This window comes from Eulemur rufifrons, chromosome 7 (genome assembly GCF_041146395.1).
Source record: "Eulemur rufifrons isolate Redbay chromosome 7, OSU_ERuf_1, whole genome shotgun sequence".
In the NCBI taxonomy this organism is placed as follows: Eukaryota; Metazoa; Chordata; class Mammalia; order Primates; family Lemuridae; genus Eulemur; species Eulemur rufifrons.
Window position 1 is genome coordinate 223,660,005 of NC_090989.1, and position 26,696 is coordinate 223,686,700.

At 39.1% G+C, this 26,696-nt stretch overlaps 1 protein-coding gene across 7 annotated transcripts in view; it reads right to left on the minus strand.

The window, feature by feature from the left end:
* The window catches only part of PIP5K1B (phosphatidylinositol-4-phosphate 5-kinase type 1 beta), a 273,143-nt gene that overhangs the window by 41,439 nt on the left and 205,008 nt on the right, over window positions 1–26,696 (minus strand). For all 7 annotated transcript variants that reach the window (XM_069474144.1, XM_069474141.1, XM_069474143.1 and 4 more), the window contains 2 exons: window positions 22,041–22,196; window positions 17,704–17,848 (listed from right to left, as the gene is read on the minus strand). In XM_069474144.1, coding sequence (XP_069330245.1) covers window positions 17,704–17,848; window positions 22,041–22,196 — 301 coding nt within the window. The remainder of the gene's footprint in view (window positions 1–17,703; window positions 17,849–22,040; window positions 22,197–26,696) is intronic.

Sequence of the window (26,696 nt, forward strand, 5' to 3'; positions counted from 1 at the left end):
AAGAGCCACCCAAGGTGCTTAATCAGAAAAAAGACAAGATCTTTAAACTTTCAGAGATGGGAGAAAAATAGATCACATGCAAAGGATCAGGAAACAGGTAACTTTGAATTTCTTGACAACAAATGGGAAGTCTGAAGACAATGGAATAATGTCTTTGAAAATCTAAAGGAAAACTATTTCCAAAATAAAATGTTGTATCCTACTAAACTATTACTTACGAGTGAGCTTAGCATAAAGACATTTTCAGACATGTAAGATCTCAAAAAATTTACTTCCCATGATCTTTTTCTCAAAAAGACACTGGACAAGGTACTTCGCAAAAATAAGGGAATAAACCAAGAAAAGGAAAATATGAAAATGATGAAGCAGGGGAGCAAACGTCAGAGACAAAGTGAGTCCCCAGGACAAAGGTGAAGGAAGTTCCCAGGATAACAGCTGTGCACCAGGCAAGGACAGCAGACCAGGCCAGGTCAGAGGCTCCGGGGACAGACGAGTCAGGTGCACAACTCTGATGGAGCATCTGATGCTTCTGAGCTAATGCGATGCGGTGAAGAGCTTGAGATTCAACTAGTAATAAGTATGTAGACAACCAAGGAAACAAAACAAAACAGAACAGAACATCATTCATTTTGGGGAAAAATATAAGGAAAAGTAATGAGCCTTTACAACAGGGCACAGTTGTGAATAGTGTTTATGACATAATAAGGTAAATAATCTAAGCAAAATAATCTAAGCAGGTCCACTAGGAGGGCACGAGGAAGGCTAGTGTGAAGGGAGGGTGATAAAAGGGAACTAGATCATCCTTTTTCAAAGTGAGAACAAAAAACCCAGGAAGCAGCAACTCTATGCATTTTTGTTTAGGGAGATGGAGAGAAATAAGCAAATAAATCAGATAAAAAAGGTGATTGCCTTTGGTGGCGAGGAAATGGGGGTGGGGAGTGGATGGGTTGGTGGTTTTGACTTGCAAAAGCGTATCTGTGATAAAAATAAGACGTAGAAAAACATGAAAAGAAGAATGACGAGAATACAGAATTAATATTTAGCGCCTTAGAAATATGTGTGATAGAAAGTGGCATTTGCACTATGATTCCAATCATATCATGAACCATACATATCTGGAAAGAGCCCAACTGGGGTTTATAAAAGCATCAGTAATTGTATTAAAGGGGTAGGAGGAAGAATAATTGCTTTCTTTTTCAAATTCCCTATATTATAAAGTTCTTATATAATTTTCATAATCAGGAAGTGAATTCACAAAGCAGAGAAAGTTTATTCCTTATCATAGATTAAAAATTGGTTCGCAGTTATTCTTATCTCTCAAATTTAAGATTTCCCAAGTTACCATGGAAAGATCGTGGATGGCTGGTGTTTTCTTTCTTATTCTTTTTTCCTTCCGAATCAATGCTGGGAATACTATGAACCAACTTCCTAAAAATGATTAATTAATCCAAGGTAATTATTACATTTAGTTTCTCCTGGGTACCATGGATTTCTGATGCAGACTTTGCAACACCATAAAAATAATACTTTGCTCTGTCATCAATTCTGACGAAATGAGAAAAAATATCTCTAAGTATCCACAGTTAATACTGCTTAACCCCCCAAAAGTTAACCATTTAAAATTTGTGGTGTGAACATCCATTGTAACCACAGATATAAATAAAATGTGGTATATATATATACAATGGGATACTATTCAGGCATAAAAAAGAGTGAAATCATGTCTTTTACAGCAACATGGATAGAACTGGAGGCCATTATCTTAAGTAAAACATTTCAGAAAGATACACATGTTCTCGTTTCCAAGTGGGAGCTAAATAATGTGTACACATGGAAGTAGAGTGTGGAATGAGAGACAGTGGAGACTTGGAAGGGTGAGGGAATGGGAGGGAAATGGATGATGAGAAATTACTTACAGGGTACAACGTACATTATTCCAGTGATGGATTCACTAAAAGCTCTCACTTCACCACTATGCAATATATCAAAACAAAATTATACTTGTACCCCATCCATTTATACCAATAAAAAAAAGAAAAAAGAAAAAAAGTGCAAATGGAATACTTGATAAAATTGACCAAATATTACACTTTAAAGCATATCACAACACATTTCTAAGGATTGAAATAAAAAAAAATAAAATTTGTGGTGTGAGACATTTGCATTATGACTTTTATATTAATGTTCAAGAAATGAAACAAAACCAGCTCTGTGCTCTGATTCTTGAGACATCTCACACAACTTTCCGAAGAGCCCATATAATTATTAAAAATAATTAACAATATTAATGCTTTAGTATACTATTGAATAGGAGAAAAAAGGCAAAAAATCATACCTAGTTCTGCAACTACAAAGCTACAAAATCATAAATGCTGCTTTGATGTCTGAATGAGAATGAATACTGAGAAAACTTAAATTTCTCTAAAATTTGCACAGACCTTTCTCTTGCTCTGTTTCAAGCCCATTTCCACAGAGTAGGCTTTTAGTTTGTGGGGAAAATGGCCCGGTGGGTAGCATTTTAGCTGAAAGAGTCACTTAAGAAGCAGAAAGTCTGTTTTGTTAAAAAAAAAAAAAAAATCCTGGCATTGTCCTTATGGTCTGTTTGGCATTATCACTTCTGCCTACATAAGGGCCATAGTGCCCTGCCTTTGCTAACAGAACCCCAAGTTTTGAGTCTGGGTAGTAGATGTAGATCAGCAGTGATGGAGTTCAGGATATGCTACCCCAAAATATGGCACCCTGGCATTTGAGAAAACAGATCATAAAACCTAGGAAGGTCACTCTCTGACCTTCTTCCTTGAAGCAGGCCATAGAAGACTTCTCTGACCTTTCTCTGAAGGGTCATAAGACCCTCATTCCACAGGCACCCTCCCTATACCTGGAGGAAAGGAACGTTCTTATCTCTGAAGATACAGAGACACAGCAAAGAATCTCAACAAACAAGCCTTGCTTATTTCCCTCCAATTTATTACCATTAGATCATACCCTCTTTGTCCAATCATATTTTTCCATGAATAGTCACTTCTCAATCAAACCTAGCATAAAAAATACACAGGTTTATGTGGTTTTTTGGGTCATTTCTGAAGGCTCCTGTGTCATGTAAAACTTTTTTTTTTTTTGAGACAGAGTCTCACTCCATCACCCTGGCTAGAGTGCTGTGGTGTCAGCCTAGCTCACAGCAACCTCAAACTCCTGGGCTCAAGCGATCCTCCTGCCTCAGCCTCCTGAGTAGCTGGGACTACAGGTACATACCACGACACTCAGCTAATTTTTTCTATTTTTAGTAGAGATGGGGTCTCGCTCTTGCTCAGGTGGTCTCAAACTCCTGAGCTCAAGCAATCCTCCCACCTTGGCCTCCCAGAGTGCTAGGATTACAGGTGTAAGCCATCTCGCCTGGCTGTAAACTTATATTAAATAAATTTATATGCTTTTCTCTTGTTAATCTGTCTTGGTTATAGGGGCCTCAGTCATGAACCTAGTGATGAGTGAGGAGAATAAATCTTTTCCTCTCCTATGTAGTCTCAGGGAAAGGAGGTCTCTTCCCAGCCTCCTTTGCAGCCAGAGGTGGTCGTGGTATACACTTCTGGCATGAGCTGTTAAGAGGATGCAGATGGGGCCACAACTGGGCAAACCCCAATAAAAGAACAGAGCCTGCAATGTGAAATTTCCCTTCCCCACTCTTTTTTTTTCTTTGCTCTTTCTGTTTCCTTCCTACAGTAGTCCCTGGAGTGAGGACATGATGTCTGAAGCCATGGCAGCCATCTTGTAACCATGGGGAAACAAATCAGAGAAGCAAAAACCAAAAAGTAAAGGATGGCAAAGTAGACAGATGGAAAGACCTTGGATCCTTGAGAGTGTCACTGGGTAGCTGTACCCACGCTGGACTGTATATCTTTGCACTTATGTCAAATAAATGACAAATATTCTTTATTCTATTTTAAGCCAGTGCTTCTCCACCTTCTGTAGCGTCATGACATTCACAGCATATGATAACAGTTGTATTGTCCTCTGGGGAATGAGGAGGAGACCGCTGGTACCTGAGGTGAATTACCCTGGGGGCCTTCAGCTGCCCTAGGACCCCTCACCACCCTGAAGACTGAGGGGAAAAGTGTCTCTGCTCATCTATCTGTGGCTTACCTGTGGGCCACATCATAATGGTTGGAAAGTTCTAGTTCAAGCCATCCTTACCAGTTACTTGGCTGAAAGCATTTCTTACTGAAACTTGGGCTCACTTCTGCTTGTTAATGCAAAGGGACAAGATATCTTATACATTCTCTAGCAACATATAAATATGCAACATTGATCCAAGCCTAAATCATATCATCTGATTTCACTTACTGAACTATTTGCTATCTAACTTATGTTCTTTTTTTTTTTTTTAATCAGTTATGGGGCCACTTTCTGATTGATTATGGTCACATTTTATGAGACTCAAATATAGGAATGTTTTCAAATGATGCATTTGACAGTGTATTCATAATGATTAAAGTATTACAGATTTTAAAGAAAAAAGTTTTATTTTACCTAGAAGTTCATTTTGGGGGTCAAGTTATTATGTTTTTTATATAGTCTTAGGTTTGGGCACACAATACCCTTGGCAATAATTGATTTTTCTATGATCCTATCATTTATGTTTCTAGGAAGTCTCTTTTATTAACTCCAGCAGTGCTTATACCTTACAGGTTTGATGGGTGTATTAAATAAAATAATACCTGTGAAGTTCTTGGCAGACTGCATGGTATAGTACACATATTCAATGAATGGTTCTTAGGCTTACCATAAACAAAAATGTAAAACATTGTACATTAATTAATGGTAGTCATAACTCAACAGTTTCAAACAATTATTGTCTTCCATGTTGATGTCTAAAAGCATTTGTAAGCATTATTAGGTAAGTGCTATAAAACTATAAAGCTCTCACCACTTCCCAGAATTCATATAATTATTTCAGTCTGAGGCCAGCTCTCAGGTGACCTACCTTCCTGTTTTGGCAAAGAAGTGCCATGCTCAGGTTACATCTGAGAACTGTGTATTCTTCAACAAAAATATCCAGTTCCCTAGTTTTCCAGAGATCACACCGAGAGGGCTTTATGTGGGAGCCCCTGGTTTAAGAAGAACTGTTTCTATGTCACTGAGGCAAACGAAATGGAATTTTAAATCTGCCATCACCACAGAATGACACATGGGATGAATGCCAACCAGGAACAAACTAGGGAGCTCTGCTCTCTCTCACAGCCCCTGGGTTGAGGGGTTCATGCATCAGTTTGCACTTGAAAAGTCAGATGTAGTCATTACATCACAAAAACTGACAGAAGCAAGTGATCAATACACATCTTCCTGGAATTAAATTCTTTATAAAACGACATTGTCACTTTTGGAATCCCTCTTAGTCTGAGCAAGCAGAAGCACTCTTGCCTTGTGGCAGGCATCATAGATGGCTCCAGGCAAGTCATCTTTCCCAACTCTGTCCTCCCGACTCACTTTGCGCAGGTCTTTCATCGAACAGAATACCACTTGCTTTCTATTGTATCTATTTATGCAAATATTATAGTTTCTCAAGAGCTAGATTTCCCATCTTTTCCATCCTCTCTAGCATTTTATATAATACCATATCTTGTGCCTAGAAGGCCCTCCCCAAATGTTTGGGGATATGGAATTACAGTATGCAGCAAGAGGCCCAGCAGGAGGTGGGCAGGAGCCATGCCTGGCGGGAGACTGCAGGGGATGAACAGACGTAGAGGCAGTCAATGGGACCGCACTCGTTTGTGAGCACCAAGGAGATACCTCTGGGGCTTACAGGTGTACTTGGAAAGTGCTTGACAGGAGACTTGGCATCTACTGCAGCAGATGGGGCAAGTGCTAGCGAAATTTGGGTATTTGACTGTAATCCCATTTCTTCCCACATGGAGGGTAGCTCTTGGTACAGCTCCAGTGACATGGAGAAGTATAATTTGGCATAGGCAATACTGGTCCTACCAACATTTTTCACTAGTCCTTCTCCTATGTGGGGCTTGGCTGTACAGTGTGATGGCATTAGGAAGGCCTCAGATGCTTCCTGATTTACTGCCTTCTGATGAGATACCAATCAGAGAACTCTTTGCAAAATAGCCTTTTAAACTCATTCACACCCAGTCAGAAACACACTGATTATGGATTAACCCATTATGGATTATTTTGTCTATTTTGAATGAGACTGCCCTGAACAAGGAGTCAGGAAGTGTAGGTCTTAGCTCCAATTCTACTATTAAGTTATGATGCAAACCTTGGAAATCTTCATGCAGCAACCCTCTTGGCCTCTCTCAATTTATAGACAAAGAAACCAAGGCAAATGGCACACATACCATCTAATTTTACTGACAAATCCAACCCTCTAAAACTACAATGAAAAGTTTAAAAAGGATATAAACCTATAAAAGGGTGGAAGATGGGAAGAGGCTAACAGAAGTAAAATTTTGGAATCTAGAAGGCACATGAGCAACTTCCTGCAAACTAAAGAGAGGTCAATCCTAAGCTACTACTGGGAAAGCAAAGAAATATATAGCCAGGCAATACCCTACCCCATTCCAAGAGAAGATTGGAAGGTTTCATTTTTTTTTTTCCTTTGAGGAATATAAGGTATGTGGACCCAGGGACACCAGAAGCAGCTGAGGGAAAAGACATGAAGTGAACACATGTATACTGGAGGCCGAGACACCCAGCTTTCTTTACTGCCAGCGGTTCCAGAAAGCTGAGAGCCAGGCCTTTCCCCTCCAAACAAGAAACTGGAAGCATCTTCTACAGGGAATCTGACCAGCTCAACAGCTTGTTCGTCAACAAGCCTTGCTCAGGTGCCTACGTTTCCAGTCAGCATTTTAGTCTCCCAGCCAAACCTTGACCAAACAAGGATTTCCAAAAATCTGAAGAAAATCTCCAGTATGAAAGACGCAGACTAAAATAAAAAGGCAACCTGAATGAAAATTGAGACCAAAAAGGGAGAAGTGATAAAAATCAGAGCAAAGCAAACAACATGATCCTAATATCCTCAGAAAGAAAAGAGAAGAAATTATAACCATGAAATAAGAAAAGACTGCTAAAAATGTAATCTCAGCAAACAAAAACAAAAAAGAGTTCTTAGAAAATATGGTCACGGAAATTAAAAACCCAGTGGAAGGATTAGGAGATGACAGTGAGGAAATCTCTCAGGAAATAGAACAGAAAGACAAATAGATGGAAATGAAGAGAGAAAAGTAGAGAAAATTGGAGGACAAATCCGGGAGATTCCATATGCATGAAAGGAATTACAGAAAGAAGAAAGAAAACAGATGGGAAGAAATAAAAAAATAGTTAAGAAAAATTCCTCCAAGTCAAAACATGAGTTTGCAGACTGAACAGGCCCTCTGAGCGCTCAGCACATTGGCTGGAAATAGAGCCACATGAAGGCACCAAGTCATCATGAAATATTGGGACGCTGGGAAAAAACTGAAGAGATTACAAGTTTCTGGAAAGAAAATACAGTCATATACAGAAGATCGGGAATTAGAACAGGACTGAATTCTCAAGGGTACCTGGAAACTAGAAGATAATGAAGCAGAACCTCCACAATTTTGAAAAAAAAAAACCAAGATTTACAAAACCTGGAATTCTATACCAGCTAACCTATCGATCAAGTGTTAGGGTTAGAAAAAAGTCTTAGACATGCAAGACCTCAAATATTTTGCCTTCTGTGAATCCTTTTCACACTGGAGGATGCTGGAGATTCTTCTGGAAGACATGAGGGTGTAAACCAAGAAAGAGAAAAATACAGGATATGACAAACAAGGGAACCAGTACAGATAGGAGGTGACTGAGATCCCTGACATGATGGAGCAGAGAGACCCCAAAGCAACCTATGTGCATCAGGCCCTAGAAGGCGGCCAGTCTAGACTGGAGCATGTAGGAAGGCTCTGCGGGAAACTTTTGCAAGACAATGAAATGAACAGAACCTAATGCATCTAAGTGATCTGAGAAGCAATGAAGACAATTAGTGGAGAGCTTAGGGTTCCATTAAAGAACAATATATAGAAAACTAAGCAAACAAAAGAACAAGGCAATGGTTTATTACAAGGAAAACAAAAAGCTGCATAGGAAAGGAAAACCAGGATAGTACATCGTAATAGTGACACAGCCATAATAACATACTCAATATTGATTCCGAGCACAATCACATGTAACTCTCCTGGGAGACTGCAAGGGTGCAGGGGTGAGGGTCGGAAGAGTGTGTGTCTGCGGTAGGTGTGGGCTGGGGAAAAGATAGCTAAATCTTCATCTTCTATACTGGGAAGTTATTAGCTAATGCCTAAACCTGAAAGATCAGGAAATAGCCATGGAAGCCTATTATTTACAGAAATGGAATTATGGTAATTGCCAAAGGAATTAGCTCAAAGAGTAGAAATTGCATATGGGGACAATAAAGTAGAGGGGAGGTGGTAAGGGACCTGCTCTTTTCCTGGCACATTTTATACAACCATTTGACTGTTAAACTCTGTGATATAGTTTTGGTATAAAAATTGTTTATTTATAGTTTATAAATAAATTAAATTTTCTAATAAATAAAAGGGCTGGATGACATGACAGCTAAAGGCCCCTTCCATTTCCAAAGCATCGTGATTCTTTTTGAGCAAGTTTTGCTACTGGGATCAGAAAAGCAGGAGGGTGGGTAGGCGAAAGGCAAAGAAGGAAACACTTGGTCTGTTTCCTAACTGAGCTTTGACCTGGCCTTGAAATGCCTGGCCTCTCCTCTGTCACAACTCGGTGACCACACAGAACTGGCAGGTGAGGGCCATTGGAATTATTAGGGCAAACCAGATGCACTTACATATAAATAGAAGATAAAAACACGTTTCCCCAGATGAAGTGCTTACATACTCAGAGGCATTCTTCCAGTCTGACAAGAAACAATAAAAGAAAAAACAGAGAAACTCTCTCATTTTTTTTTTTTTTTTCCAAGTAGCCATCAGTAGGATGACATTTGCATTTTAGCCAAATCCTTTGTTGAAAAAACAAGTCTGGTCATTTTTAAGTTCTTTTGTGACCTTGCAAACACTAATTTTTATTATAGCTGGCCAGAAAACTAATGAGATCCTTTATATCATTATATATTTTATCTTTATTACTTTATCCTTGAAAACAGGCTATTAAACAATTACATTTGGATTACTATTATTCCGAACTGGGAATTTATCACTGCCTCCTAACGCCCTCATCACGCCTACCTAAGTCCCCTGACACCCATCAGCACCATGAGCTAAAAGGGAAAGTTGGCTGCGGCAGAGGCTTTGGCTGCCCGTGGGGCGGTGGGGCCAGTTCACTCTCTGAAGTTAATGAGTCCTCGGCAGCAGCTTCTGTGTGTGGACTTCCCTGGTGAAATTCTTTCCCCCAAAGCCAACAAATCATCTAATTTACAGGAGATAAAGCTGGCTACTGTGGAGATAATTCCAAAGATAACAGAAGGATTAAACAGAGGATGTCGAGGATCAACTTTCTACTTGCCTTGGAAGAAATTGTGTTTGGGACTCTTCCTGTGTATTTGAGACATAGCAGAGAAACAAAATGAAGCTTGGGATTCTGGCAGAGCCCTCAACAAGAGGGCCCCTGGATGGAGGAGAACTGGCCGGAGCTGGTAACGTGAGCCTGGAAGTTCACCCATCACAGATCTCAGGCCCTGGCAGTCACCGCTACTTTGTATATGACACAAGAGCTAGACTACAGGCAACAGCCAGAAGGTGAAAATGCAACGGGTGGGCCAAAAGGGACCGTCCCAAACAGAGGCCGAGGTGGGGAAGGCAGCTGAATCCATGCAGACAAGCCATGGGAAGGTGCTGCCCTGTGTGAGGCCACTCGGCCAGGAGCTGTCTGGGGTGAGAAGCTGGCTTGTACTAGGCTGCTCAACCAAAGGGTGGCCACACCGAACGGGCAGAGTGAAATGGTCAGGATTGAGAGGGGGGCTTCTCAGGCCCCAGAAGGACCAAACTGACCTTTAAGCAGAAAAGGAGAGTCAGTGAGGCCCAGGGCATCTGGAGGTGACTCTGCTTGGCTGCATGGAATCAAGGCTCTCTGTAGACGCAGGGAGGTCAAAAATAGCTGCTGAGCAGAAATGTAGTTTGGCCTCAGGTCAGAGGAACTGGGCTGGGAAGCAGGTTTGGGGCCGGTTGGAACATTTTCTAGAGGTGTTGCTAACATCAAATACTTTGAAGGCAAGTGTACTTTTGCCTAGGGCCTGTCCAGGCATGTCTGAGGTATGAGAAAGGAACTGAGGTCCTGTTCTCCTCAACTATGTAATCTGAGAATGCACCCACTCTGCTATAGTCTTGTATTTTTGGCATTACATGCTATGTCCTCTTAGTTAGTTGAAGGAGCCCCACTGTGTCTCAGCTGAACCACAAGGCATTGTTTCACTACTCAAGGATAGACAGAGAGAGGAGTTTATCTCTAAAGAACTTTTTCCACACACCCTTGTGTGCATCAGAATTCCTTGACGTACTTGCTAAAATGCAGATTTCAGGGCCCTATTTCTAGACGCAGGTGCCTTGATGTAGGAACTAACCACACTGTAAAGCAATTCTGCAAAGGATCAGTGGAGGAGGGCAGAGAATTGGGGAGGGTCTGCAGAGATACATCCACCAGAGAGCCATTCCTCCACAGATGTAGCGCTAGTGCTTGAAGTCAAGAGAAATACATATGCAGTGTTTTGGTACCAGAACTAAGAGGCAGAGAATGGATAAATTGCAAATTAGGATAACCAAAGGCTGGGCAATAGTTTCCCACCTTTTTTTTTTGGCGATATGATTTATCCATAAACTAGATCCACCTTAAGAATACACAAAAAGCACCAAGAAATATTACCATGTACCAGTTCCTCAAAACCTGTGAGTGTTCTTTGAATTAATGCTGAACCCTAAATTATTCTTCATAAAATGTCACATATCCTGAAAAATTCACTTCCATTTCCTGCCCATGCAGAAATATACAAGGGATCATTTGAACAGCTAATCACTTCTGAAATAATTCTATAATTTGTCAAAAAAAGAAAAAAGAAAAGGAGCCGGTAAAATCCAGGTGCAGACTAATGTGATTTAGTTTTTCTTCTAAAACTAAATGTTTTAGAAGAAACATGTTCTTCTAAAAGGTTTTTAGAAGAACATGTTTTTCTTCTTCTTTCTGGGGGTGGGGAGGGGGAACTAAACTAACAGGCATATTATGAAAAACTTCTCTCAGGTTCCAATTTTCTCTGCATGTGCCCCAGTCACAACTCAAGGGAGAGGTGGCACCACTCCTGGGTTCACCGGTAACGCCAGCTGCCTACAATGGTCCTAATTCCTAAAACGAGATGTCCTTCTTTTGAGAGGCTGGGGAACAAAGGTCTTTCCTCCAGGATCCTGGGGAGGGTTATTCTCCTCTGAACACGTGCCATCATTTGCTTGATGACTTAGTTTCCTGACACTGGGGAAAGATGACTAAATCCTTCTCTTCACTAAGAAGATTGGACGTGACACCCTATTTCCCCCCACTAATTCAGTTTGCTCCAAACTGAATTAGATTCAGCCAGTGAGAGAGGACAGGGTGGTGGGTTCACAAACTAGGTTTCGGTGACAAAGTATAAGTGTTTTCTGAGGACATGGGTGATGGCCACGCTGCCCCCAAACTGTGTCCACTGCCTTATCAGAGGGCATTTCACCTGGGTTCCTCAGGCTTACAAACCTCTTTGAGGAATTCTTGAGCTAAAAAACCTTTTTTATCTACCCCACGTGTCTGGAATGAGCTAAGCCATTTCTATGAGATTTACAACCAGCACAGTACTAGGGAATGTGTTATTGACTGTCAGACAGATGTGTTGGTAAACACTGGAGTCTCTAATTGCACAGATCATTAAAAAAAAATTATGGCTACTTTACATAGCACTATGTTACATTGGCATGTTAATAAATTGGTTCTATAATTCCTTTTGTGAGTCTGAATTGATTCCTGTCCTTGCATGCACACTTTACCTTTGATCTTTGTAATATTATTATTATTTTTTTAAGATCTTACAGCTATCTAGTTTTTGCTCCCTGTATTGTGGCTGTTATTTAATCCTGCCTCAACTCCACTTTGCAATGCTGGGGCTGAGAGTCGCAAACTACGTCCTGCAGGCTCCTAGGCCAGGCCCTGCCAGGCGAGACACTGCAGGAGATGGATGCGAAGGTGCGGAGAGGGCAGAAGCCTCTGGCCCTCTTCTCTCTCATTTTTCTCTCTTTCACCTTCGGGCAGTGTGTTGGAGGCAGCTGTGTTCCTGCCACTAGCCGGGCTCTTTAGGTGGCGTCTGCCTCCACTGTCCCTTCTCCTAAAGTAGCAGCAGGTCCCCAGGTGGGAGCCCTTCTTTGAGAGTCTAAGTTCTGGTAATGTGCTGGAAGCTGCCCCCTGTGGTTATTTACCTGGGTTCCTGCAACTGCCCCCTTCACTCTTGCAGGCTCCTCACACTCTGTAAACCAATGTCCTTTGAAATTCCAAGTGTGTTTTCCATTTCCTTGAATGGACTCTGTCTAACAGAATACTCTACGATGGCTCTTTGCCCAAAACACGTATCTTGCCCCTTACAGTGGGACTTAGGGGAAGCTGCAAGGTATCTCAAAGCACTTGATTATTTTAGTTTAACAAATGCTTTGATGGTGCTATGTGCCAGGAGGTATTATTATACGTGCTTTCCAATTGTTATTTCATTTAATCTTTGTAACAACACTTTCGGGGCACTAGTATAATCATTCACATTTTACAAATGAGGAAACTGAGGTATATAAAGGTCAAGTCACTTGCCCAATGTTAGATGGCGAGAAGTGGCAGTTCGGGGGTTAGTGTGCTATGTGACGATTTAGAAGGATGAAAGAGCACGGGAAACACCTGAGGTGGTGGGGTAAGAAGGTCTCTCTGCAAGGCAGCAGTGTCCAGATTAAGAAGCAGAAAAGTACAGTCTGAAGAGGTCAGAGACAACATTCAGCATCAACAAGAGCATCATCCTACGAGGGGCTGTCGAGCCCTGGACTGTGTCTACGTACAGCAGGTAGTTGTGCTTCCCCAGCAGACACTGCAGGTGTGCTCTGTCCCTCCCTTGAGGGTGGCAGGGTTAGAAAACTGGAATCACTAGGAAGTTCTTGCAACCAACATTCTTCTCCCTTTGTTTTGTAAGCAATAAAGGTTCCCGCTAACCTGGCTATGTCAACAAAAAATACAAGGGTTTCTAAATCCAGCAGAAACATATCTAACAAAAGTCTCTTCTCAAAGATTATGTAGTGATTTTGAATCTACCTGGAGAACTGAAAGTAATCATTTGAGGAAACAGCTATTTTAGGCTTCTCATAAATTTAATGTTACATTTTTAAAGTGTTTGAACATTCTGTCTCTAACATCTTTGAAGATGAAAATCCTCGCTCCAAATTACATGGGAAAAGAAAAGGCAAAACAGATGAGGAAGAAGAGAACTTGTATGGATGTCATCAAATTTCCATTAAAAGCATCATCTAAAAATATATTCTATATCAGTATTGTGGGTGAAAGTCATGGCTCTACATTTTAGCCATGTGGCCTTCGGAAAGTTACCCAATGTTGCTAAACATCAATTTCCCCATCTGAAGCCCGGAGATAATAAATATAATAATCTTACAGAGTTGCTGTGAGAATTAAATGCCTCAATACAAGAGCTTAACACAGCCCTTAATAAGGTCCAATAATTAGCTACTATTATAACTGTTATTATTATTAGATTATTACTGATGATTTGAAGTATGACTCAATACTATGATAGAAAAGTTGCCATTGCAGTGCGATTTTTAATAAGCAAAATTTGCCAATGACTTGCAGAACAAACACCATAGGTAGACATTAACATAAGCATAACACTTTGCCTACTAGAAATGCTTTAGTTATTAAGTAGCCAAAAAAAAAGTGCACTTAATTCATATTTCTTTTAAAAGAGTAGAATTTTTACTACGAAAAAAAAATCAAGTATCAAAAATTCAGAACTTAAATCCCACTATTTGACTGGGAAGCAGGTGCTCATGGCAGTTTCTTGTTATTCCTATGATTGGCTTGCTCTAATACAAGACTCTACAGTGGAACTCCAAAATATGTACTCTCAATCAGCAGGTTAAATATATACTTTTAAGATGATACTATTTTTTTCTTTGCTTCTTAGTCAAGCTTTGTAGTACACTTTAAAAAAGAGAATGGGTCTCTACTGGAGTTTTTGAAGTTACAAAGAATAATTCTTACAAAAGAGGGCTAATTCTAAGAGACAGCAGTTTCTCACTGCAGTATATAACTGAGGTGTGGGGACGTCCAGGTGCTAACCAATACCTCGCAAAGTTAAGGATTCTAAAAAGACTGACAGAATGACAACTGCTAGCTGATGTATTTACAGCTTCTTTTAGAACAGATATGTACAGCATAATGTCAAAATGGGAAAACAGACCAGTTGGCCTGAACAGAAAAATGACTCACAGATGAAGAAAGAGAAAAATCTCGCATGTAAAATATCACATCAATAGTCAACACATCTTCTTCTTCTTTTTAATGCATTTTCTTTTGTAGGCTATCTGGATTAAGTTTTAAAACTCAGTAGGTCAGATGAGATTTAGAATAGTGTCTATTTGTTGCCTCAAGAAATGCCAGGTAGGGCTAGGAGGGCTTTATAGGAAAAAAAAAATGATAGAAAAATATGACAATTTTTTTTTTTTCAGTTTGCTGGTGAGGTTTCCCAATTGAATAATTAGGGTTGTACGCAGTGGCTCATGGGAAGCAGGGATACTAACTCCGAGGAGTTCTCATGCCATTATTTCTCTCTAGCACCTTCCATGCCTCTTTTCCTTATGATCGATTCCCCTAAGTCAGCAATTAAGATCTGAGGTCTGTGTTTTGGCTTCTCTATACATCAAGGCTGAAAGCAGAAATGCTTGCACGAGGTGGCAGGTGACAGCACAGATGGATGACACAGAGGGTGGTGACTTGGAGGGTCCGGGATTCTCCCTGCAGCTGATAGATGCCAGGAGGGCATAGAGCCCATTGGTGCCAAAGGACTGATTTTTTTCAAAAGAACCTTGGTACTTTAGAGCAGTTGCTTGGTTTTTAAATGTTGGCTCATTTTAAAAACATTCTGGGCCCACCGAAATGATTTTCTCTGGGTCGTATCCCCTTGGCAGGCACTGGCTTGACTGTGGCCCCCTCTGCGGCGCTGCTGGTGGGCCAGTGTCGAGGTGTGTTCCAGGAGGGGTTTCCCGGTGCCAGCCCAGGGCCCACTCCCCCTGCCTTTCCACAGACTCTGTGAACCGAGTGCCCTAGATTAAATCCCTTTCTGCTTGAGATGACGTAGTTTCTGGTTCTTGCAACTGAACCCTGACTCACAGCCAAACACATCAAATTGCAACTTGGAGGTACAATGCCAAAGATTTATTTAAAATAACTCATTTGTTTTAAATAAATATTTCAAAGAAAGGGAAAAATATGGGTAGATTAATTTTTTATTTCTCCCCTCCAAATCTATATGCCACCCAGTATCAGCATAAATAAAGGTACCAAGAATGACAGCACGGCTCTGGGAGCATGCAGAGGGAGCTTCCGGGCTGGCGGGGAAGGACTGGGAGTCAGGAAGAGGCAGTCCCAGACCCTGGGGAAACCTTATGAATACCCGAGGGTTTAATAACTCTGGCCAAGGGACTGGATACTTGACAACAACCACGACTGCCACCAAAAACCAAAAAGTACTTTTATTTCTGTGCTGAAAATTTCAGTAAATGTTTTATGAGCACATCCAATTATACGCCCCTAATAATAACCGCAGTAGCAAACTGTAAGAAACCACCGTGGCTTTGCATGAGAATTGTTCTTGACCTTGCTAAGAACTTCCAGTGATTTTCCACCTATCTTTTGAGCTCCTATTTATATTTGAGAGCAAAAGAACTTGATATGGACCCATGCGTTCAGCTGCACTACACAGATAAGAAAGACTGTTGCTTGACTCATTCACACATCAAATTTAAACATTCAAAGTGCATATTAATATTAGGTATTATATAGTAATTTAAATCACTTTAAATTTCTCCAGTCCAAGGAAGCTAACCAAATCAAATGATTTTTATATAGCTCAGGGTGAGTTAACTGATTTATAACGTAGCCTTATTTGTTGGTCCTTATAGCTGAATATTCCAAACTCAGGCCAGCTAAGATCTGTAGCTCACCTTGCAACTTGTTCCACTTTTCTGGACCTAGAATGGCTGCCTAATCTTTTATCTAGCTGAGAAAGGAGGGAACAGCAATAAGATAGAGTTACGATAGCAGGTTCAACGACTAAACTTTAACTTGCCAGAAGACCAAGTTCACCTCTATAGATGTGCATATGTTAAAAATAAATCTATAATATTGACTCCTCTTTCTGGAAGTAAACCAAGCTTTTAGTGTGAAGGTGGAAAATGACTTACAGTATAAGAAACACTTTACCTGCATAAATCTGATCTTGATCCTTGACAGCTGGATTTCAACAAGAACTAGTTTAACATTTAACAGATAATTATTGAGAGCCTCTACTGATTAGTCCCTCTCTTGGAATTAAAGTTAGTTATAAAAAAACAGAAATAAAACAGTGAATTCCATAGACAATGTTGTGATCTCTTTGTAAAGATGTCATTTTCCGTCGCTAGAACCAATGTTCAAGAATATTTTGTTTAAATATTCTCAAGTAAAAAATTACTGTTTTACCCAGAAAATTTCAGTAAATTACCCCAATATTTAAACCTACGTTAAAACTTTGAGAGTCACTGTATTAGCTTCCTATTGTTGCTGTAACAAATTACCAGCTTGGTGGCTTAAAACAATACAGATTTATTTTCTTACAGCTCTGGAGGTGAGAAGCCCTAAATCAAGCTGTGGGCAGGACTGTGTTGCTTTGTGGAGGCTCTAGAGGGGAGCAATTTTCTTGCCTGTTCAGCTTCTAGAAGGTGCCTGAATTCCTTGGTTCATGGCCCCTTCCTCCATTTTCAAAGCCAGCAGAGCAGTATCTCCAAATTCTTCTGCCCCTTCGACCTCTGCTTCTGGTGGCACACCTTTTCTGATTTTGACCCTTCTGTCTTTCTCTTATGAGGACTCTGATTACCTTGGACTGATCTGGATAATTCAGGATACTCTTCCGACCTCAGTATACTTCATTTAAGCACATCTGCCAAGTCTCTTTGCCATATAAGGTAACATATTCACAGGTTCCAGGAAGTAGGACTGGACAACTTTCGGGGGGGGGGGGAGCATTATTCTGTTTACCATAGTCACTAAGGTCAAACATATCTATCAAAAAAGAACATTAAAATGTCTTTGCAGCTATCTGTTTAATATTAACCAAGAGTACTTGCTTTAAAAAAAATCCCTTCCTAAGAAATTCCTAAAATAAAAACGATGAAAGAGTTGTCTTCTTCCATAGAGCCAACTATATAATTTCTACATGACATAATGATTAACTGTAAAGAAAAAACATGAGGTTTTTTTTTTTTCTTCTCAAATGCACTTTTGCCACAGTAGAGATCAAGTGTGTTCTCTCTCTCTCCTACTCACCAGGCAGGTGACAGGCACATCCCGGTTGTTAGAGACAACATGTTCTCATTCAGAGATACTGGTCTAGGCCAGATGGTGACGTGGTAACAGCCTGATTGGTAATTTGATCGTGCTAAGTATTACCTGTTTGAATAAAGTGTAGTCCTGTCGTGTGGATAATGTTCATTGACATACAAGGAAGAAGATGAAATTGTGGTCGCCAAGGAAGCAGCTTCAAACAGTGATGGGGTGCTGGGCACCAGGTCTGGCCTGTGTCGGGATCCCAGGGCTGGGGAATGAAAGCAACACAAACCCTCATGAATCTCAGTAATAAATGCAGCTCTGGTATCTATCATCATTTAAATGAGTCAAACGCATTATTTTACATATCATGCTGCAAATTAAATTATGAATTAATTGCAGTCTTTTGAACTACAGCGGAAATGTAAAATAGCTCCTTGCAAACAGGTTAAAGAGAAAGGAAATTGCATTAATTTACAAAATGGCTTATGGAAATGGCATTATGAATGTTCTTTTAAAAACAAAATAAAGTGATTTACTATTTCAAAAGATGGCATAAAAAACTCCTAGGAATTTAAGGAGATAATTCGACAGAGATTAAAAGGATGACTGGCAAATGGATAAACAAAGAATGAACCTGCTTTGCCCTGCCTGTGATATGCACATAGCTATGATTCTCAGTTTAGATCTAAGAACTCAGACTTTTCAAAAGCCAGGAAATAAATACTTCAACAGACTAACAGCCAGCTATTTCTTAATTCTATTTGAGCCCATACATTTTTTTTCTTTTCTTTCTTTCTTTTTTTTTTTTTTTTTTTTGGAGACACAGTCTTGCTCTGTCGCCTGGGCTAGAATGCAGTGGCATCATCATGGCTCATTGCAACCTCAAACTCCTGGGCTCAAGGGATCCTCCTGCCTCAGCCTCCTAAGTAGCTGGGACTATAAGCATGCACCACTATGCCAGGCTAATTCTTTCTAGTTTTTGGTAGAGACAGGGTCTTGCTCTTGCTCAGACGAGTCTTGAACCTCAAGAGATCTCTTGACCTCAAGAGATCCTCCCCCCTGGGCCTCCCAGAGTGCTACACATATTTTTGAACATTATCCAGGGCTGTTCTTGACATATTTTAATAGCAAGGCTGCCTTTTTAAAAATGAAAAAACTCTTCTTCTTTAAAATTTAGGGGCCATGAAAATATTTTTGCAAGAGCCCATCTTTGTCAGGAAAGAGGAATGTTTAATATCCATGCCCATCTCTCTGGAGCCTGTATGGATTCTTTTTTGTCTTTCCCTCAGATTGAACTAAAACAGATTATAATAAATACAACATAAACCTAAAGTGTTTCTGGCATTCCTTTATGGACATAACAATTCAAAATTAGGTATTTTCTATGTGTAAAGGGAATATGACCCTATAGACATTATTATGTGAGTATAAAGTTTTGGATTTTGGATTTGAAGGGCATATGTGGTGGAGTGGGGAGAGGAATGGAGGGAAACTGAGGCAAGCACAGGAAGGGCTGGACTCTGGTCTGGGAAACTGAACAACACATTGGGATGGTGGAGCTCTGTCTCTGACACAAGTCAAAAGAAAGAACTGCAGTGATGGATATCATATAACATCACGAATAACCAAAGTGCTTAACATTCAAAAATGAGAAAGCTTCAATTTAATATGACACTTGGCTTGTAATCTTCAATATACTTGATCTCAACTTCTCATTAAATACAGAGAAAATATGAAAACTCTCCAAAACACTGAAAACTGGGTCTGAAAAATAATCTGACATCAGGTTCCAATAAATTGCCACTAATTATAAGGCAGATGGAGCTGGACTTTGAACCCCCAAAGAAGACTTAGGTTTTGGGCATATCAGTTTTATTTCATAAACCATATACAACCTGAGTGATATAATGTAGAAAAGTGTCATCTGTCCGGTGTCCCAGGTCACACATCATCCAAACATTGGGTAGCTGATTCCTCAACCCCTGAGAAGCTGCTCTTTGAAGGAGAGAAATGTCTCCTCTTGCTTCTGTATCCTTCAGCGTTTTTCTAAAAGCAGTGTGGTGGGCACAATTCTAAGATCACCCTCAATGACTTGCACCCTTGTGTAATCTCCCTTTGATTGTGGTGGAACCTGTGAATAGGATGAATTATTACTTCCGTGATTATTTTTTATGTGACCTGGCAAAAGAGATTTTGCAGATGTAACTAAGGTTGCTTTGAATTGGCTAACTTTGAGTTAGTCAAAGGGGAGGTCATCTAGGGGAGGCTGACCTAATCACATGACCCTTTAAAACTGAGTCTAGAGGTCAGAGACAGAGGAAGTCAGAGATTCGAGTGCTGGGGAACTGCCTTGCAAGAAACTCTCTGTTTAGAGATGGAGAGGTGACATGGTGAGGAATGTGGATAGTCTCCAGGCCGAGTATGGCCCTTGGCTATCAGATGGCAAACAAGTGGTGACCTCGGCCCAACAACAGCAAGGAGCTGAATTCTGCCAACAACATGAATGAGCTTGGAAGACGATTCTCTTCCAGCATCTCCAGAGAAGAACTCAACTTAGCTGACGCCTTGATTTCAGCTTTTGAGACCCTGAGCAGAGAACCCAGGTGAGCTGTAACCAGTCTTCTGACTTACAGAACTGTCAGCTACTAAATGGGTATTATTTTAAGCTGCTAAGTTTGTGGGGCAATGTGTTACATGGCAATAGAAGATGAATATAACCTGAAAATACTGAGAATGCCAGAAAACAAATGGTTAAGAACTAGAGAAAAATTGGTGTTGACTGGGTGTGCTATGAAAGGGAAGTCCCCAGATACAGAGCATTATGAAGAGGCTGGACATTGTACATGAAGAGAATCATGAAGATAAACTCATTTCATGATAGTGTGTTACATTTTCAAAGAATATGCTCTGTAGGTTTTTCTTTGACCTTCAGAGGCCTTTTCAGGAATAGTATCTCTAAATTTGAAATCACGGGTGCAGTGATCATCCAAAAAAAAAAAAAAAAAAAAAGAAAAAGAAAAAGAAAACAATATGTGCACTACTTCCCATGTTTCCAGACTTTCTGGATACTAGGTAGTACATTTACTATACAGAATTTTTTTTTTTTTCAGACTAACAACTAGATCCACTGCTTTAACTTTAGAGGTCATATTGAGCATATTATTTGAAAGCTTAACTAACACAGTTTAAAAATAAGTTTATCCTATTTCCCAGGCTGCAGACACCTGTAGTTTTATGTGTTCTTGCAGAAAGCCAGGTAGTCTGGTGGGGGAAACACCAGTGCAGGCTAGCTTAGGGGAAGCAGGTTGCTGGGAATGGGAGCCTGCAATTCACTGACTCTGAGTAAAAGTTGATTTATGGGAAGATGAGAAAGAGAGAAATCCAACATACCATATATAAATAAGTGCTGCAGAAGAAGGGATAGAAGTAACAACCCATTCTAAAGACTCTGAGGCAAAGGAAACCCTTAGAAGAGGTCTTATCTTCTACAGAGGGTAGAAGACATTTTCAGGAAATGTTGGGATTCTCAAAAGAATATACTGATAGAAAAATCTAAAATATCACTTCCTTTTATTGGATTAGAAGAGAAAAAAAACGAATGATCAATTTAGTAGATAGAGATAAGTATTTGATAAAGTTTAATACTCATTCTTGATTAAAAAAACATTTATCAAGCTAGGAATAAAAAAAGAACTTCCTCAATTGGATTATGGGTATCAGATATAGCAAACTTCTTTTTCAACAACAAAACATTAGAAGCATTCCCTTTAAAATCAGGACAGGGCAAGGCTGCCTACAATCACCGCTTCTATTCCTCATTATACCAGAAGTCCTGGCCAACAAATAAAAAAGAAAGAAAAAAAAGAGACGTGAGGCTGATGAAGTAGCAACAAACAGCCAGAAAACCCAATTCTTAAAAAAGGATACTACTTTAAAAGACAGAAAAAAAATATATCTACATCACTATCTCTATATCTATCCAAGGAATAAATCTAACAAAAGATATGTATATATGCCACACAAGGAGAATATTATAAAATTTTATTTAAATTCCTCTATAAATGAAGAGACAACTGATTATTTCATTGTGTGTGTGTGTGTGTGTGTGTTTATGTACACACATAGAATAAGGTCTAGAAGTAAAAACAACAAAAGGTTAATAATATTTGTCCTCATCAGGTTGTGGGATTATATTAAATTTTTTTCTTTTTGAATATTTTAGTATTTTCTATTTTTTTTTTACCATAAGCCATAAATTGTATTGTTTATGTGGTATTTAAAATTTATAGGAACTATACCATACTATATATGCATATATCCTTTTACAAAATTTAATTCGTAGGCTGTATTTCTGAGAGCAGGTATTTTCTAATTTTTCTACTGTGAATATACATTACCTGTGTAAATAGATTATAAGAAATTTTTCTTTTCTCCTTTTTAACGTTACATATCTTTACCTTCTTCATCAAGGCTGCTAAAACTTTGTCCTTCGGTCAGCAAATCCCGCTTCTCATCCTTCCATTCCTGGCTAACGGAGGACACGATCTCCTGCGAGGTCGCCTTTAAGGCGGCGATGGAATTACACCGTTTCTTAGAAGGGGAGGCCTTCAAGGCTGGACAGAAAGGAAAAAAGACAGACAAATAGAGACACTTATTGTAAAACCACATTAATATTTTATTTATGAAGGTAATATTCTATTTCTTATTTATTAACATTGTAATCATTATTTGAGTAGAAGGCAAGAGGCTTCATTTTATATATACAGAAAGGGAGATGAAATTGTCTATGGTTTCGGCCGTATTGTTTGTCTAAAATGACTTGACTTAAATCAGAATATCCTAGAATAAATTAAAGTTGAAATTTCTCCCCAGATTTTGAAATAAAGTTTTATTTGAGGTGAAATTTTAATGTTTTATTGCCAAAGAATTATTCCCCCCCCCTCCAAACAATGTTTTTCTAGGGCTGGGAGGAAGCCGGGTGGATTGATAAACACAGATGGTGAAGTAGGGAGAATTCTCATGACCCTAGTTTTATTGACTTGGGACTGGGAATTTTCTAAACATGCCAAGGTTTAATCTTACGCTCATGTTGCCCAATTTAGCCAAGTTACTTCTGGTTGCTTTTTTCTTTCTGTGACTTTCCACTAAAATTTCCTACCCGTTGGGTCTTTTCCAGGTCATGATTATGTCACATGTACAATTCACTCCTGATCTTTGTCTAAACAGCATTCTACAACTTCAGAAGTGTGTTGGGAACCTGAACTAATGAAAATGTACTTCACCATCAATCATGCTTGCTGAAGCCTGTGACTTCACGGAGGACACGTCCATGGAAGCTGCACTCTTTGCTGCAATAATTCTTCTTGGCTTAATATTGTTAGAGAATTTCTTTGGAGGCTGGGGGAGAGGGAAGCTGTGTTTATACTTTCCCCTGAACTTGTTTGGCAGTGTCTCTCCTTTGGAAGTGCGTTAAGGAGTAATCTGACAGCAAATGTATTAATTGTATTTAGCCTTGAGAAGCTCAGTGCTTAGATTACACTGCTCATCTGGGGCCTTCCCAGAGGCAGCTTTGCAAGAACTTAATTGTAGGAGGACTTTGGATACACAAAGGAGGGAAGAATAGAGGGCAATCTCTCCACTTAAAGAGGGGGAAGGTTCATCTCTCCCTTGAGCAGCCTTACAACCATAATAGTATCATCATCCTAATAAATAACGTTTGTAGAGGGCTTTAGCATTTGGAAACTAACATGCACATTGCATATCTCAAATTATCCACGTGTCTAAGGGGGAGGAAGGACCTTTTATAGTTCCAGAAACGGAGAATAGAAAAGTTGTGACTTGCTCAAGGTCACAAGGGTAGAAAGCATGAACCCCAGGTGTCTGTCTTTTTTTCTTAAGTTGCCTAATTGGTGGTTCATTTTCTAGCTCTTTCACAGTCTATTTTCTGGTTAAGGTGAGGCGGGGGAGGAGGGATAAAATTCAAGTTTGTTTTTCTTTACGGGGAGGAGATTTTGGGTGTTTAAAAACTGACGAAAATTGATTTTAATGATAACTAAGTGGACCAAGTAAGTCATGTTTTCCTTAATTCCCCATTTTCTCAAACAGTGGTCACACTTGTTACACAGGTCTGAAGTCATTATCAACATACTGCTTCTGCCTTAATATTCTATCTGCTGAGTTTTATAAACCTTTTATACATTTTTGTAAACTCTTGTTTTTCAATATTGTATTTTAAGACTTCTGTGGCAGAGGATCTCAGATGTGGTCTGGGAACCACTAATGTGGTCTCAAAAGATCTGTGATGTTAAAATTATTTTCATAACAATATTTTTTTTTTTTTTTTTTTTTTTGAGACAGAGTCTCTCTCTGTTGCCAAGGCTAGAGTGAGTGCCGTGGCGTCAGCCTAGCTCACAGCAACCTCAAACTCCTGAGCTCAAGGGATCCTCCTGTCTCAGCCTCCCGAGTAGCTGGGACTACAGGCATGCGCCACTATGCCCGGCTAATTTTTTCTATATATATTTTTAGCTGTCCATATAATTTCTTTCTATTTTTAGTAGAGATGGGGTCTCGCTCTTGCTCAGGCTGGTCTCGAACTCCTGAGCTCAAACGATCCGCCCACCTCGGCCTCCCAGAGTGCTAGGATTATAGGCGTGAGCCACCGCGCCCGGCCTCATAACAATATTAATGCATTATTTGCCTTTTTCACTCTCATTCTGTCATGTGTTTGAAGTTTTCCAGACATTACATGACCTGTGATATCACCACAGATTAAATTCAGAAGCAGATGTGAGATTCCAATTTGTTTTCTACTAAGCAAGACATTAGAGATTTGGAAAAACTTGTAAAATAATACCACTTTCCTCCACAAATTATTTGTTTTGGAAAATATAATATTTTTGTAATTACTTTTTAATGTTAAAATGTTTATTTTTTGTTAAAACTGACTTATGGTAACACACAATGGTTTTGTAATTGTTACCTGGTAAAAGTTAATAATTCTAATTTCCACTGTGTGAAATATAGATAACTATAACCCACATAAATAAAAACTCTTCAGGGTCCTCAATAATTTTTAAGAGTGTGAAATGGCCCTGAGACCAAAAGGTTTGAGAATTGCTTTCCTACATCATAGTTCTTAGGTCTTGTTATTTCTCTAAACTGAGAAACAGCTTTGCTCAAAAGGATGTCGGTGGCACCAAGGAAATATGATTGAGGTTGGAGCCATTTAATGAGGAGAAGACACTCAGGAGAGCTGTACTTGTGGCTTTTAACGCAGTGAGGGCCAACAGAAGTCTTGAAGTGGGCACAGGATACCTATATACCAGACAAGGTTTAGCCAAAGACAAATCCAGGAATTTCTGTCACACAAAAGAAAGTAACCAGCAACCCAAACCATCTTTCTAGATTTCCCTGTCAAATGAAATCCCCAAGACAATCAATTTCTGCAAAATCCAAGTCCTGATCTGCTGAGTGAGGCTCAGATCACCCGTTTAAGGAACTCACCATTTAAGACAAATTGAACTCTTTCTTTAGGAGCTATGTGGTCTTGGCAGAGGTTTGTTTTCTGGTCTTCTCTGCTCCACTCAACTACCTCTGTATGTCACCACTTTTCAGCTCACCTTCCTGCCCTTCCAGAACCTACCATGTTCATTTCTACCTCTAGGCCTTTATACATGCTGTTTCTTCTCCTCAAGATACCTTTTCTGCCTCTCTTCTTAATGAATTCTGGTTTATGTTTTCAGGACTTACTTTAATATCCTTTTCTCTGTGAAGCTTTCTTTTGGAAGAATTGGTCTTATTTCTCTTGGTGTACCCACAGTAGTGTATGCAAAAACTCTATTAGCAATTGCTTCATTACATTATAAATCTGTTACATGTTCTAATCCCTGACTCAAAACAGATTTAAATTATTGCACAGGGTTAAGGGAGGTGGAAAAATCTTCCTCAAAAATTTGAATCACAAGTTGGTATTCGCATAGGTTTGCAGTCTCCATAAACACTGTCTTATGGTCCATCCTGGGTCAAAAAAACTCTGGGCAGAGAATTTACTTTATAGTGGTCTTAATTTGATAGCAATTTTAGGATACCATCGAGATCGTCAAATGTAAAAAAAAAGTTTTTCTTAGAATGAAATATGGTAGAAAAAGCATTAATATTTTTAATATGTAGAATTCACATATATCATTTGCAAAATAAAAAATACCCACCATAAATGGTCGAATGTTACAAAGCTCAATTCTCAAAGGAATTACAAATAGCTAATAAACATGAATAATGGTTGAACTTTACCAGTAGTCAAGAAATGCAAAAGAAAATAATCAGATAACATTTTTTACTTATCAGAGTAACATTATTTAAAAAGCATAGGGTTGGCTAAGGGTTGGTAGAATTCAGACTCTTGTGGGAGCCTACAGTGGCACAATATCTCTGTGTAGTTATGCGAATTTTATTATCCCAGGATCCATTCTTGGAATCTATCCCAAAGAAATAATCCTAAATTTGGACACATCATTTATGTAAAATGATGTTCATGAAACTATTAGTTGGAAATAGAAAAAAAAGAAACAATGTAAATGCCTAATACTGAAAGAACACTTAAATAGAATATGGCATACCCATATAATTTTAATATTATATTGCAAGTTTAAATGCTATCTTCATAGATTATAAAATGATATGGGGAACTAGTTGAATTATAATATTATATAAAAAATAGAGGACATATTCCTAAAATTGTAGACCATTACGCTATCATTTTTATGTAAATACACAAAGTACAGAAATAAAGATCAGTAGAAAGTACATCAAAATATTAATAGTAGATATCTATAGGTTGTGGGATTTCAAATAATGTTCATGTTTTCTTTTTATCTTCTTGTATTTTCTAAAATTTTTACATTGAAAGTGTTTGACTTTTATTAACAAAAAAACTCCAATAAATATTATAAGAAAAATTCATCTTATTTAAATATAAAACATGAACATTCTTCTTTTTCAGTTTTTTTGTGTGTGACTAAATAATCATGCTTTGGGTCATTAAATTGAACCCAGAATAGCTAAATGATAAAATAACAACATATATAATATAAAGTTTTTTTCTCCTTTCACACAGT